Below are 15,310 nucleotides of genomic sequence, written 5' to 3' on the forward strand. Positions count from 1 at the left end.
GCCCTGTTCCACCTCAGGTCAAGGTAAACCCCAAGATGTTAACAGTGGGAGATTGTGATAGTAACAGTGTGATAGAATGTTGGGCCTAGAACATTACCCTGAGGAACTAGAGTTCCTGTGATACAGTAGTAGTGACCCTGCCTCTGAGCCTGCAGGCCTGGCTTCAAGTTCCATTTACTCCACAGGTACGTCATAACATCTCTTACAGGTCAATTAGAAGAAAAACAATAGACCCTGAGGAAATCTTGCATGATGCCTGGGAGCTCCAACAACTATCATCTCTCATCGTGCCAGTAGGACTAACCAGCAGACAGTTTTCCATGTATTCCCTCCTGACCCCCTAGCCGAATGCCATGGACTCCAGTTTTGCTAAGGCCCCTTAATGCCTCACTTGGTCAAATGTAGCCTTCATGTCAGCCTCCTTAACCCTCATATCCCGAAACCTTTTCCCCATCAAGCATTTACCCACTTCCCTTTTTAGGATATTAGTGAAATCAATACTGAACACTCACGTTTTAGCGTGTGCTGTCACACATGAGTAAGAAATATTTGCATACAGAATATTTTCCCCTGTTGCCCCTGATTCTTGTGCCAATCACCTGAAATCACCGGCCTCTGTTTATCAACCAATCACTGCAAACACTTTCATTTTTCAGTCTAAACTCTTTGCGATTTTAAATCTATCAAATCTCCTTTTTAGCCTTCTCTGTCTACAAGGCATTTTTCTCATCTACTTGCAGTTTCTTATCTCTGGACACATTCTCATTCATTGCCTGCTCGCCCTCGCAAAAGTCTTCACCTGCTTTCTGAAGGGTGGAGTCCAAAAAATGGAACACGCTGGATATGGGCAAGCAGCAAAAGCAAGCAGCAGAATATGGAGCTTAGGACTCTATAATATATGAACCTTGAACTTTAACAGGTTCCCGACATGATCGACGTGCTTGGCTTCTCATTGGGTGGGAAGGATCAACTCCAGGGGAGGCTAAAGCCACAGGTAAACCTGTTGTTGCTGCCAATAAGCACTAGGCAGGTCCAGTCCATGACTCTAGTGGTAGGGGAGGGTTGGCCAAATCCTCAGGGCCCCAGCAGACCCTTTTTTTTTTAAAAAGAAAAAGGTGACTACGAGCTTATGAGCCAATAGAAGCAGTCACTCCCTTCCCTTCAGCTGGTGACATCTCCCCACCCCCAGCCCCAGGTAACAAGCCAGCCAGGGTTAGACCAAAGCCTTCCTGCCTCACTCATATTGGAGAGAGGTTAAACCTTCTCCTGGGAACCAGTTGGTCACCTCGCCTCACCTCAATTAAACACCAAAGTGGGGAAAACTGGGATCGGCTTTTAAAATGTTTTGATATTTCACCTGACATTAACAGGCTGATATTCACCCCAATACTTCAGCTGAGGCTAAACCAAGTGTTTCAAGCAGTTTTCATCCAACTTTTTGGATTCTTGAAGTCTAATACTATTCCCCTCAAACATTTATACGCTTCCAAGTTTCAACTTGGTATGTGCAAGTTTCAAAATTGTACCCTCAAGACATTGCTTAAGATGAAAAACAGTATCAGGATTAGTGTTGAACACTCAGGGACACCATCATCTCCTTCCAGTCTGAGACAACATTGGTCACATTTCTGCTTTCTATTCATTTTCTCACTATTTCTATTCATCTGGATGAAAAGCCCTCAACTCTACCAGAGATGCTGCCTGATAACGCTGAGTGTTTGTGACATTTGCTGTTTTCTGCCCTTGCACTAATTTTGTATCCAAGGCGCTGGCAATCGTTTCATCCCCAATGCTTCAATTTTGCTAACAGGCCTAATAGGTAGGGCCTATCAAATGGCAGTCATAAGGCCATGTACACAACATCAAGTTCAGTGTTTTCCCTCCACCTGTTCCCTTATCAACAATTGCCATCACGTCAGTTAATGCAACATGCTCACTGTGAAATCTGCACTGCCCTCCTCCATCACTTCAAGCCTGCCAGCAATCAGCACTGGCTCCCTTGATTACTGTTCAGGGATATATCAATTTCACTTAAATTTGTTGGCGACTGATAGTGAAGTAAGTTACAGACTACAATGAGCTGGTCAAGTGGGCAGACACATGGCAAATGGAATTCAGTTAGAGAAAGGAGAGATCATGCAATTGGGAGGACAAAAAGCAGAGAAAATAGACAACAAAATGGTAGGATACAAGAAGTGTATCGAAATATAGCACATCCACAGTACATTGAAGGCAACACTGGAGAGTTAGGAAGACACTTATGTTGATTAACTTGAGTGCTAGAGCACCGACTACATTTTTAATCATTGTAGTACGAGAGAGGTAGGATACAGTGATGCTATACGAGGACGTTGCCAAGGACAGAAAATTTTAGCAGTTTGGATAGACTTGAATTTTCTTAAAGCTCCACTCCTGTAACATTAGTCACAGACTGTTAGATCTTCCTACTTTCATCCTCTCTGCACAGGTCACAGAGACTGATCCAGACCAGGACCTTTGAGACCCTGTTTTTACAATTTCCTCTCCAATCGCAGGACCTTAGTCCCTCCCTCAGTACACCATGGGTCTGAAAAGATTGGTGACTTCTAGTTGTCCCTTCCTGCCTGCAGAATGTGCAACTCTGTGTTGCTTCTTCCCCTAGCTGTAGTGAGGCCTCAGTCTCACCCAACTAAACTGCCACTTTTTCCTTAACTATCAAATCCACAACAGATATTGCATTGTGTTGTTATCCCCAGACAGCCCCTTGTATGACAACAACAAAGTGATGGAGCATTCCAAGATGGTTTGTAGGGCCTTTTATAAAATTAAGCATGGCACCAAGTCACACAATTGTGTCGAGTTTGGGACTGAATTCCTTCACGAGATCGAGAGTGAGGTACTGGGAAAGCACAACAGGTCAGGCAGCATCCGAGGAGCAGGAGAATCAATGTTTCAGGCATAAGCCCTTCATCAGGAATTCTCCTGCTCCTCAGATGCTGCCTGTCCTGCTAAGCTTTTTCAGCACCACACTCTCAACTCTGATCTCCAGCATATGCAGTCCTCACTTTCTTCCTTCATGAGATGGTCATCCTCACTGCTCAGTACCCTTTAATATCAGCCCGAAAGTGCTGTCTACAAGATGCATTACAGCAACTCACCAAGCCTATTTCCACACCACCTTCCAAACCTACAATCTCTATGAGGTGGAAGGACAAAAGCAGCAGACAGATGGGAACACCTCACCTGCAAGTTCCCCTCAGACTCTCTCACAAACTTTCCCTGTTGTGATTGTTGGGTCAAAGTATGACATGCCTTCCTAACAACATGGGTTACAGCAATTTAGCACAGCAGGTGACCACCACATTCTCAAGGGCAATAAAACAATTGTTATGAGAATTTGGGTGCACCTTAAAAAGAGTTGAAAGCAGCAGAACTACCAGACACAGCACTAAGTGTTCTCAAGAAGGCAACAATGTAACACTGAGTTGAACAAATCTATTAGTTTGTTGCCTGGACACAAAAACAAATTCAATTTTGGCCAATCAGTTTAATTATATCCCAAAAAAACCCACCAATTTCCAATCAAGTTTGAATTGAGTACATTGACAATCTTAATAGTCAAATGACACAATCCGATGCTCTGCGGTATAAGACCAGGGGGAAAGTGAACAGTTGAGAGGAGAACTGCCAAGCCATAGCATGTAACAGACTGCTTGAAAAAACTCTTAAAAGTCCCTTTTCGATTAGTAACCTGTAACACAGAAATTCCTAACAAGTAGAAAAGACGATAAAGGAAGATCCGAAGACAAGAACCTACAGCTGCCTGGTTTTGAGATAAGAAGTGTTATTTTGTAAACCTTAATTGGGAGTTTTATTCGACTAGTATTATAGAAGGAAAAGTAAAAGATAGATTCGAAAAAAAATTGTAAATAGTGGTTAGTTCATTATTCTCTGTTAAAAACTTTAAGAAATAAAATTGCTAATTTTTACCTTACATAGCTCTTGGCCACTTGAATGTTTACAGATTACTGCACGGGATAAATCTTTTCCGTGTTGCTGGTTTTAAATTAAGGAGAGTTTACCCCTTGGCGTATTACAATGGCCTTGCCAGTGACCCTCCTGTGAAAAGCTTGCCCGTCTTTTCCTAATGCTCCAAGTGAATTTGCTGTTCTGAACTCCCACTGACTGTGATGTAACTCTTCCTTGTAACCAGAGACCCAAGAACCATTCAGCCACCACAGTGCCACCATGTATCCCTCAAAACTCAAACTTTCAGCTGGGAGCTCAAACAGCTAACGAACGTTTAGAATACATGAAATCTCCTGAAGTTCATATGTCACTGGAATTGCTATTGCCAGTCTTTTAATTCTGATTAGAAACTTAAAATAAAATCCTTAAATAGAAGGTGAAGCAGATAATGTGTTAATTAGGTCTAGCTATTTTAGAAATATTAAATTACCATTATTATTTTTCAATTCTGCAATTGCAAAGCAAATTAATCAAAGTTTAATTATTTTCTCAAGTTTAACAATAACTTCAATCTTGCTGATGACGTTAGGAAGAAATAAATACAGTTGGCTTGCTTAAAGTTGACCCCAGTAAGGATAATTTGGACTTTAAAGTCTATTCCATTTAAAGGATCAAAGCAAAGATGTTTGACAACTTCCCATTTACATTTAGGAAAAGTAATATTTGACAAGTTCTCTCAGGGTGTCTATTGCTGCTTCTTCAATGCAGTGAATTACTTCGTACTTGCAGTGCAAAGCTCAGCATGGTAATGAAGTTCAATGTTGAAAGCTTCACCTGAATCACTGAACTCTGGAGTCCCTGACATTTTCAGGACAGAAGTGTAGATGACTTGTTATGACCAGTCCCTATATAGTTTTCCACAATTTGCTATGATTACAGACAAATGTACAGATAGAGTCACAGAATCATAGAGATGTACAACATGGAAATAGACCCTTTGGTCCAACTCATCCATGCCGACCAGATATCCCAACCCAATCTAGTCTATTCATATACCCATCCAGATGTTGGAATTGTACCAGCCTCCACCATGCCCTCTGGCAGCCCATTTCACACACGCACCACCCTCTGGTTGAAAAAGTTGCCCCTTCGGTCTTTTTTATATCTTCAGTCCAATTCGTTCATGAAGAAAGACTGGTAGAACTTTGCAGCCAATATGTTGACTGAATGGTATCGGCAGTATCAACATTGGTAGTTGAGCAGTTGGTTTTGGGGATATTTATTTAAAGATTGAGTGAAATTCTTTTGTCCTGGTTCCTTTCAGAGGCTGGTTGGCAGCCCTCCAGATGATTATTTTTCCCTCTTCTACCAGCAGTACTGGGCTGTTTAAAGGCTGCTCTCAAACTGTGACCTTCACAACGCAAGCAGATCAGGCCACTAATGTGTTCGGACCAGGCATGTCAGTTGGATTTAAGACCTTTTTATGCATATTCCAAGGAGGGCAAAACATGTCTGCTGCAGATGCCCTCCTGTTTTTCTTTGGGGTGGGCGAAGTTCATTATGGCTTCCTTTTTGGGTTTTCTGAATCTGTACCAGTGTAATATTCAATGTGTCCACACAGGGCTCAGCGACAGAATCACTGAAATCGGCATTCAGTCATCTTTTGACTATAGCAGCATTCTTGAAAAACACATGCTGGAATTAAAAGTTCAATATGTCCATAATATGGGAATTCTAGTCTGTCATTGTGACACATGCCTAAAGTTTACTGCAGGCAAAGATACATCATATTCAGAGAATGTGGACCCAGTAGCTTTAAATTACATCAGTTGAATCTGTTCATATCAAACTGCTACCTTCCCTCATCTGGAAATTGACTGGATGACAATCTGCTGAGCATATAGTTTTTTTTGATGGAGAGCACTCTCATCACAGCCTAATTCAACCTGAATTACCAGGTCAGGGACCTCAAAGTAAATTAACACCCATTTTTTAATTATAGAACAAAAAAAAGTGTGTGACTGAATATAATTGTGCCGCTTAATGAAGTATTTAAAAAAAAATATGGGACCAGTGGTTGCATTTCAAAGTCTCGACTATTCAACGCAATCCAACTGTATTGTAACCTGGAGCTTTGTAGATCAGTTTCTTATATTTGTAAACATACTGACTTTTTTCTGGAAGGAAGAACTTTTTTTAATGGCTATTCAATACTGCTACCTCAGCGCCAGTTTAGGAGCTTAATTCCAGCCTTTGGTAACTGTCTGCGTGGAGTTTACACATTCTCCATATCTGTGTGGGTTCCCTCTGGGTGCAACGGTTTCCTCCCACAGTCCAAAGATGTGCAGGTTAGATGGACTGGCATTCATAACTTCCCATAGTATCCAGGGATATGGAGGCTAGGTGGATTAGCCCTGAGAAAGGCATGGTTACAAAAACAGAGTAAAGGGGGTATGAGCCCGAGTGGGATGCTCTTCAAAAGCAGACTCAATGGGCCAAATGGTCTGCTTCCACACTGTAGGGCTCGATGATTCTAGGCCTGAAGACAGTACTTCACCTTGCAATCTCAACCAGCCTGTCTGCAACCCAATCTCATGGGGGTGGGAATAACAGACACAAACGTGAACAAACAAAAATTCCAGCTCTGTAAAGCTCCACAATACTTTTGGTCAGATACGTTATGTGGGCTTAACATTAACACAGTAGACATTCTACGGCTTCCCCCAAATGACTGTCAGTGCACACAAGCACTCATTGCGTGGAAAAAAGGACAAGGGACCAAAATTTGTATCAAACTGCTCTTTGCTCCATACTCCCACACGTCTTTCTCAACAATGTTTAATAATTTATAATTGCTTCCCTTGTGATTGGAATCAAACAATTCAAAATGCAGGCCACATGCAAGAATGACAAATGCCTATTTGCAACATACAATAAGTAGTCTATTGTTGATAAATGGCAGCACTTAAGTGGATGCCAAATTCTTATATTTTAATAATAGCTTTCATCAACAATGACAAACGATGAATGTTCTTTTGTTTTTTTAGAAAGTTGGAGTTTCATCTTGACGTCTCAATAATTAGATTAAAGGAACAAAGATCTTCGTACTAGCTCACAAACATGATTAGGGACTTCTTTTCTTGAGGAAAACAATGTTTTGCAGCAGAATAAGGAGGTCACAGTGAATTGCCAGAAAGTCACAGCGTTAGAATTAGTTTGATTTCCAAAAAAAAAGACAAATTCATTTTGCTTTTGTGAAACCATTTGGAAATGAAAAACACCATCGGCTGAAGGTCTCTTCAATCTGGTGAAGTGCCAGTGCGTCCACTCTTTAAGGGCTTTACCATCAGGAGTCCAAAGCTGTTCTCCTACCATATCTAACTAATTATCAGCTAATTACTCATTAACTATCTAACCTGCCCGTACGACATCTGTCATGTCCAATTCCAACACCATCCTACTAAGTACCATTCCCAGACCTTGCAACTGATCAGATATTTGCCAAAAGACTGTCGTCCCTTGTGCCTACACCAGCTTTAAAAGGTGGTTGGCACAGTTCACCACAGCGTTGGTGCAGGCAGCAGAAATAATAGCCATGCCAACAGTTTACTACACAATTCCACACGCTCCCCACCCCCATCCCTATTGCCATAACCCCACATTTGCCATGACTAATCCACCAAATCATGTGCCTAGTTACTGTGGACAATTTAACATGGCCAATTCACCTAACCTGCAAATCTTTGGACTGTGGGAGGAAACTGGGACACATTCCATACAAAATCCACTTTGACTGGGCCATTTCAGACTATGATGCCACATTTCACTGGTGAGCCCAGGAACGTGCAAGCCTTTGTCCTAAAAGGACATGCACTTCTGAACAATGTTAAGAAGCAGAATTCCACCATTAAAGTTAGGATAGAGCTGGTCCCTGAAGCATCACCTGGTAAAATAACCATTAAACCCTAGGGAAAATTCTCCATATTGATCTCAATTTCACACTTGCAATATGCTCCCATGTCCAGTACATTAGGAATCTTGGCCATTATGTCGGAGGGAGGACTTGTCAGAAAACCAACATCTTGCAGCTGCTTAACATGGAGTTGAAGCAACCTTAAAAAGCATGGGCCAGTGCATTAAAGAGTGGTGTTAAATTATTAACTTCCCCCTTAACAATGGAGTGGGAGATTTTCTTTTAATAAAACAAAAGCACTTTCTTTTGGCACAATGCAAGTTCACATCAGCTGCAATGAGCAAATGGTGTATTTTGTACAGACAGCTAAAGTCACCTCAGATAAACATACTGTCAAACATGACCCGAAACCACATGAACAGTCAAAGGGAAGCGAGAGATAAAAGGGCTGTTGAAAGTGCTGCATCTATCACAAAAGCTGTCATTTCTGTCCACAGTCAATCATATAAATATAATAAAAATATTTCCACAACTACATGTTGACACTTTACTATCCATTGTGTAATGCATTGCTGTTACCTCTATTAAGAGGCACAGATCCCAAAACTGGAACAGGGTGGCAAGAAACACAAGTAGGTCAGTTGAAAGTAGAAACAAGCTCGATTGGCTCAATAAGGTAAAAACAATGACTGCAGATGCTGGAAACCAGATTCTGGATCAGTGGTGCTGGAAGAGCACAGCAGTTCAGGCAGCATCCAAGGAGCAGCTCTCTGGATGCTGCCTGAACTGCTGTGCTCTTCCAGCACCACTGATCCAGAATCAATTGGCTCAATGGCTACTGGCGACTTTAGAAAACATAGAAACCCTAGAGGGTTAACAAAAAAGACTATTCGGCCCATCAAGTCTGCACTGGGCACTGCCAGGTTCTCCAACTTCTAATGCTGCCTGGCCTGCTGTGTTCTTCCAACCTCCTGTCTACTTTGGATTCCAGCATCTGCAGTTTTTTCTGTCTCTGATCCTCGAAACAGCATCCCACCCAGACCCCAACCTAGACCCGTTCATCCACCTAGCCTGCACATCCCTGGACACTATGGGCAATCTAACACTACCAATCCACCTAACCTACGCATCTTTGGGCAGTGGGAGGAAACCAGAGCACCCTGCAGGAGAATGTACGAAGTCCACACAGACACAGTCACCTAAGACTGGAATTGAACCTGGGTCCCTGGGGCTGAGAGGCAGCAGTGCTAACCACTGAGCTACCAAGCCCCCCTTAAATAAGCTGCATCGATTCAATTTTTGCCCAAAACATCGACTCTCCTGCTCCTAGGATACTGCTTGACCTGCCTTTTCCAACGTCACACTCCTGACTGCATAGATTCAATGGCTGGTGTGGAATAGAAGAACTGGTTTATGGGCTGTTATTTAATGCTGTTCAAATTACCTCACCCTGTCTTTTCTTTTTCCAAAGGGTGTTCTTATATTCAATAATGCTTTAAAAAAATGTAGCAAATAAATGTTTGAACCCCTATTTTGTGAGGAAGTTGAACCCTTGCAGATTCTTCGAGTCTAAATTATTGTTAAAATGACTAACTTACAAAAACCATTTGCCACAGTTTCATAAAGTCATCTATTATAATTTCACAAGTACAAAACAGTTCTTCTTAACATAGAATCCAACAGCAAAGAGATCAATTTTAAAAGAAGCTGAACGGACAATCTGCTACATCATGAGCCATCCTGTATGAAAAAAGGGGTGTAGTCTGCTGTATCACATTAGTTCTAAGATTTCTCCAGACCGTTGCCATCCTAGATCACGTGAGACAATCTGAAAACAACAAACAGCAAAAAAAACAACATATGCTGTGAAAACCAATGTTCAACATAGAGTGTTCAATGAAGTAAAGCAATATGATCAGATTTTGGACATTTAAAAGATTGTTACAATCAGGTAAGGGGGAATGAATTAGTTTCCCACTTGTTAGCTCCTGAAGTAATTTGCAACAAAGGATTTTTAATGGATTTACAACACAGCTATATCATACAACAATTTAAACTTTTAAACTCATCTAAATGAAGTAGCCAATTACAAGATTTTCCTTGAACGAAAAGAGGAATGTCACCTTGGGAAAAATAGTAAACTGCAACCTTACACATACATGGGTTAAAAAGCTTAAAAAGCGAAGAATATCTAGTGCAAAAATAAATCAAGAGAAGCCGGTTTGAAGAGTCCTTGAGGAGTTAGGTATTAACCGGAGACCACAGCTGTTTAATTGATGCCTTGCATCTTCAGCAGGGGCAACATTTGTAGATATTCATACATTCTCAGCAAATGGATATTGCTCCTATTTGCAATATCATTTGATAGTATTCTTTCAGAACCAGAGGAAAAAAACTAGAAATATAAAATCATCATTCTTCCCTCTCTCAGCTCAAAAGCTGTAATTAGGAAAACTCAAATTAATTTCATTTCTATATTGCCTTCTCAACCTGGATCATCTTCAGGCAACTTCTGAATAGGTGAAACCTCCAGAAAGGTGTAGGCCAAACATTTGACACTGATTTGAGTGATTGGCTTCAATCATTTTGATGACGTCCTAACTTTAACTCAGACTGGATATTGCTTATCAAGTGGTGGTCAGGTGATCACTGCCACCATGTCTAAACTGACTTTCCTTTTCCAAACAATTTTAGTCCATAAAAAGCATCAGGTGTTAAAAATCAAAGTGATGGAAGTTGAAATTTGATTGTCAATTTTTGCCACCAACACATTACCTTAGGACATCAAATTTAAGCTATACCGAAGTACGGATATATTGAAAGAAAACTCAATTACAGAATGAACAAGTAGAATCATGGGTTGAGACACTCTGACTACCTTACCTTGTTGAACAGCTGGTGAGAGACTGACACAATGTCTTCCACAGGCTTACCAAACCAGAGACAGACCTTCTCCTGGAATCAAGAGCCTGGGAACAAAACTCCAGCCCACTGAAAGCTGCTGATCAGAGGCTGGCACCTTTTGGTCTCAGCAATGGAGCAGACAGCAGCTGCTGATATAAGAGCACTCCTCAGTGTGCCAGGATCCAGAGGACTCAGGAGCAAGGCAAGGGAGGACAGGGAATGGTTCCAGTCTGCTCGATGTGCACTCTCTCAACCAGGCACCCCCTCTGTTGATCAAAGTCAAAGGCTCTCAGAAATGCAGGACCAACAGACAGAGGAGTTCGATTGAATTCTTAGGGCTAAAAAGGATCAGAAGGGAATGGGGAGAAACAGGGTACTGATTTGGATTATCATTGCGAGTGGAGGAACAGGCTTGAAGGGCTGAATGGCCCACTCCTATTTGATCTATTTCCCGCCTGCACCTGATCTGATCTTACATGGGGACTGGCCCATCTGCAGTCTCGCTCCTTCTGGAATCGGAGGGCTATGACCCTGAAGTTATCCACTTAAGGGCATCAATTGGCAGTGAGTCAGGAAGGTTGACCAAAGGCTCCCCTGGGCAGTCCCACCTCCTCCCAAAACATAATTCCAGAGGAGAGGGGAGGGGAGACAAAGCAGTTTGTGAACATCACCACACCGATCGAATTAGCTTCTTGCTTCCCTCCAAACTCACCCTCCATCTCCACCTCCAGGAGAAAATAAAAGTTTCCATCGTTCATTCTTCCGCTGACCAGTTGAAACTGTCAGGATAATTCCCTTCATCATCTATTTTCCCCACTACTCATTCATTCATTTCTGTTGATAACCCAGTCACTATACCAGGAACATAAAGAGAGAACCCTTATACACACAATTTCTCTCATTAAAATAAAAATGGGGCTAACTTACTGGAAAAGATGCAAAGTGAGTGGAACTGATTGAGCATTCCTCTAGCCTGCAATAAATAATCCCTGCTGTTTTATTTTCTTTGACAGTCACTTTTACAGCAGTCACATGCATATTACATTAACTATCCCAATTTACCTTGACAGTTGTCTACCGTATTACATTAAAACATAAATACTTGTACGATAAACACAAAAATAACTTGAATGTTTCTTTATTAAGGTCTGAGCAGTCTAACCAGGACTGCCCTAATTCTGCTTTCCCTCCACAGATGCTGCCAGACCGGAGTTTTGTCAGCAATTTCTGTTTTTCATTTTTGATATTTCTGTCTCGATTTCTCCACTAGAATTGATCTGCCTGTGCAAGGGAACACGTCCTAAATCAACAATTCTTCCATCCAGCACAGACTCCTCAGCGAAAGCTCTCTCATCAGTAACCCAGTCCCTTTTACATTTCTTGTCACACAATACAGCAAAAGGAGCATCACTCTATACAGATATCTTACCTTATTCTGGCTGGAATTAGACCAGGCATGATGTCTGCCACCTTTCAGCAACATAGCTTGACATATCAGCAGCTTCTCGTCAGGAAATCTGGCAAGTTTGATGTCAATGTTTATGTTCCTCTTTTGGTTGATGACCCTCCTGGCCTTTGCACCTATATGCCCCAATGGTAACGTTCTCGTGCGTGCCCTTGACCCCGTGTACACCGATTTCTTCACCTCTCGGTTATTCTTATTGTACCGTCTAAAGAGCAAAGTGGAGCGCTCCTTTTTGTTTCGTTCAAACTCATCCCCCATCCTTCCTTCACCACCACAGCCTGCATCTTCAGGATAGATGATGGATGGCTTCAGGGAAAGTCGGCTCATTGGATAACCACCCACAGACCCATCAATCGTGGTCTTCAATTTGAGTTTTCGCTGAACCCTACCAAATCCAAACTGGGTGGCATGCAAGCCTGGGCAACTCTCATTACTGCCATGTCCTCTCTCAGCAATGCAGTCCTCCTGAAACTGTAGTAGGGCTTTTGATGCACAGCTGAAGGCTGCATTATGTTCAACATGACCGACTGAAGTTTGCTGTGAGCATGGTCCCGGACAAAAAGCATGGTACCTTTTATTTTCACCGTCGGTATAGTGCTTTAGGTTTGAAGCATCGTGTGGACGACTGTCTTCGATGATCTGGTTACACACTGAGAGCTGCACTGAAGGCCATTCATGTGCTGAGTCCTTCGCCTTTCTATTCATTACTCCACCAGAGCACGAGGGAAAACTCTCAGGCTTCCAGTTTGCGTCGCCATCTGTTCGATACAATTTGTCAAGTTCCTTCGTGGATTGATCAGAGGACAGACCGGAGTTACAATTTCCCTGGCTAGACAACTCACAGGTCACATTGTAACATCCTGCTTTTGAGCTTGAAGCCCCCATGTCATGCTCCTCAAACACACTTCCACTCTGAGCATTGTATTTCGCAGTCAGTTGTGCTACAGACATCGCTGGCAGTGTGCCCGGCAGCTCAAAAGCAGCCTCTGAAGGACCCTGAATGACTGACATTGGATCTACAGCCAGCATTCCTTCACCAACAACATGCCTTATTTTAACATCACTGCCTGAATTACTCAGCCTATTTTCATCTTCAGCTGACTGGGCAGATATCATCTTGCCTGGTACGACAGTCACAAACACAGAAGCTGCTATTTCTTCAGAAGTAATAGTCAAACGGCAACACTCAATATTCTTTTGATTCTTTCCTTTGACTGTCATAGCATGGCCTGAAGAGCGACTGATGTCTGGAAATGTCCTTGCTGAGGCTCTATGAAGATGGGCAGGCTGAACTCTAAGTGAGTGTTTCTTTTCACAGATGTCTTACTTATAGACAGGAAAGCTTCACCAGCTGATAAAGCCCAACAGAGGATAGTGACGTTTAAAGTGAGCAGCTGGGCTCTCAAATGTTGTCCAACAGAAGGAGCGTACAGCTCAGTACATGAGGGAGCCTCAACTTTGAGCAAAAAGTGCTTTGGCAGCTCTATCGATCCATCTTTATGATGGACGCTGCAAATGACTTGGTGAAAAAGGAACTACTTTGTCGTCACGTGGAATTAGAAAAAGGGTGTATCTGAGCAGTTTCCAATCTCAAATTATGCTTCTCTGTAAAACAAGGGGAAAAAAAAATTAAGAGTTTCAGAACATTATCAAGGCAAGTTTAAACAATTCAAAAACAGAAAAATATGCAACAAGTATATCCTGGCACAATGAGGAATGTAGACTCAAACTGCACAGTTTGCCAAATTTAAAGTTTTGATCACATTTCCATTCAACATCAATGCAAATCAAACATAGAATCTCCTCTGAACCATTGCAATCGCACTTCACAATTTTTTTTTAAAACAAAAAGGCATCACTTGAAAACATTACTTCATGCACGACATACAGCAGTATAAAAGTTAAATGCTCGAGACCAAATTTTTCAACAAAAAATGTGAAGGACGTCTTTTTTCGTATGAGCAATCTTCAAGGAGTTCATGTATACATTTGATTTAGACTCACACAGTGATCCACCTATGGATTTGCTGTCGAGTTGTACCCATTGAATGGACAGTTGCCGCTAGCCTGTTACTATGACATAGATGTGTGTACCCAAAAAGCTCAGCTTTGCCCCAGTTGGACAGACTGCGTTGGCAGAATTCCGCAAAATGGGTGATCATCAGATTACTCCACTCTGGTGATTTTTGGGAAGTGCTGGATTTGGGGTGTCTGCCATGGTGATGGTTTCTTTATTCATACAAGCTAAGTGGATGGCATTGGCTGGCTCTGTCATTACTACCCATCTCTAGTTGCCCTTCAAATGATAGTGGTGAGCCCATGTGCTGTACGCAGACCCACCGTTAAGGAGGCAATTCCAGAATTATGATCCAGTAAGACTACCAAGATATAGCGATACATTTCCAAGTTAGGATAGGGAATGGTTTGGAGGAGAACTTGCAGATGATAGGATTCCTGTGTATTTGCTGCCCATGTCCTTCAAGATGGCAGTAGCTGTGGGATTGAAAGGTCCCTTCTAAGGAACTTTTCTGCAGTGTATTTAGTGGATGGGACACAATGTTTTGACTAAATGTCAGCGCTGGAGGGAGTGGGAGCGGTGCCAATCAAGAAGGCTGCTTTGTTCAGGATGGTAAGGTGAAGGTGGGTACTGCAGATGCTGGAGATTTGAGTCAAGCTGGAAAAACACAGCAGGTCAGGCAACATCCGAGAAGCAGGAAAACGAAGGGCTTCCTGATGAAGGGCCTTTGCCCGAAACATCGATTTCCCTGCTCCTTGGATGCTGCCTGACTTGCTGTGCTTTTCCAGCACTACTCTAATCTTGACTCTTGTTCTGGATGGTGCCAAGCTTCTTCGAGTGTGGTTGGAGCTACACCCATCCAGGTAAGTGGGGAGCAATCCGCCACACTTCTGACATGTGCCTCGTAGATAGAGGACAGGATTTGGTAAATCAGGTAGAGTTACTCTTTGCAGGATTCCTGGCCTCGGACCTGCTTTTATAACCATAGTATTCATACTCTTCAGGAGCACAGTGTGTAGTTCCCTGTTATAGGAAAGGTATTATTAAATTGGAGAGGGGTCAG

At 42.3% G+C, this 15,310-nt stretch overlaps 1 protein-coding gene across 2 annotated transcripts in view; it reads right to left on the reverse strand.

Moving 5' to 3' along the window:
- Positions 1-13,188, reverse strand: part of plce1 (phospholipase C, epsilon 1) — a 324,372-nt gene extending 311,184 nt beyond the window's left edge. For both annotated transcript variants that reach the window (XM_060841909.1, XM_060841907.1), the window contains exon 1: positions 12,195-13,188. In XM_060841909.1, coding sequence (XP_060697892.1) covers positions 12,195-13,181 — 987 coding nt within the window. In that variant the 5' untranslated portion in view covers positions 13,182-13,188. The remainder of the gene's footprint in view (positions 1-12,194) is intronic.
- Positions 13,189-15,310: the final 2,122 nt, after the last annotated feature.

The sequence above is a fragment of the Hemiscyllium ocellatum genome, chromosome 22 (assembly GCF_020745735.1).
Source record: "Hemiscyllium ocellatum isolate sHemOce1 chromosome 22, sHemOce1.pat.X.cur, whole genome shotgun sequence".
Classification (NCBI taxonomy): Eukaryota; Metazoa; Chordata; class Chondrichthyes; order Orectolobiformes; family Hemiscylliidae; genus Hemiscyllium; species Hemiscyllium ocellatum.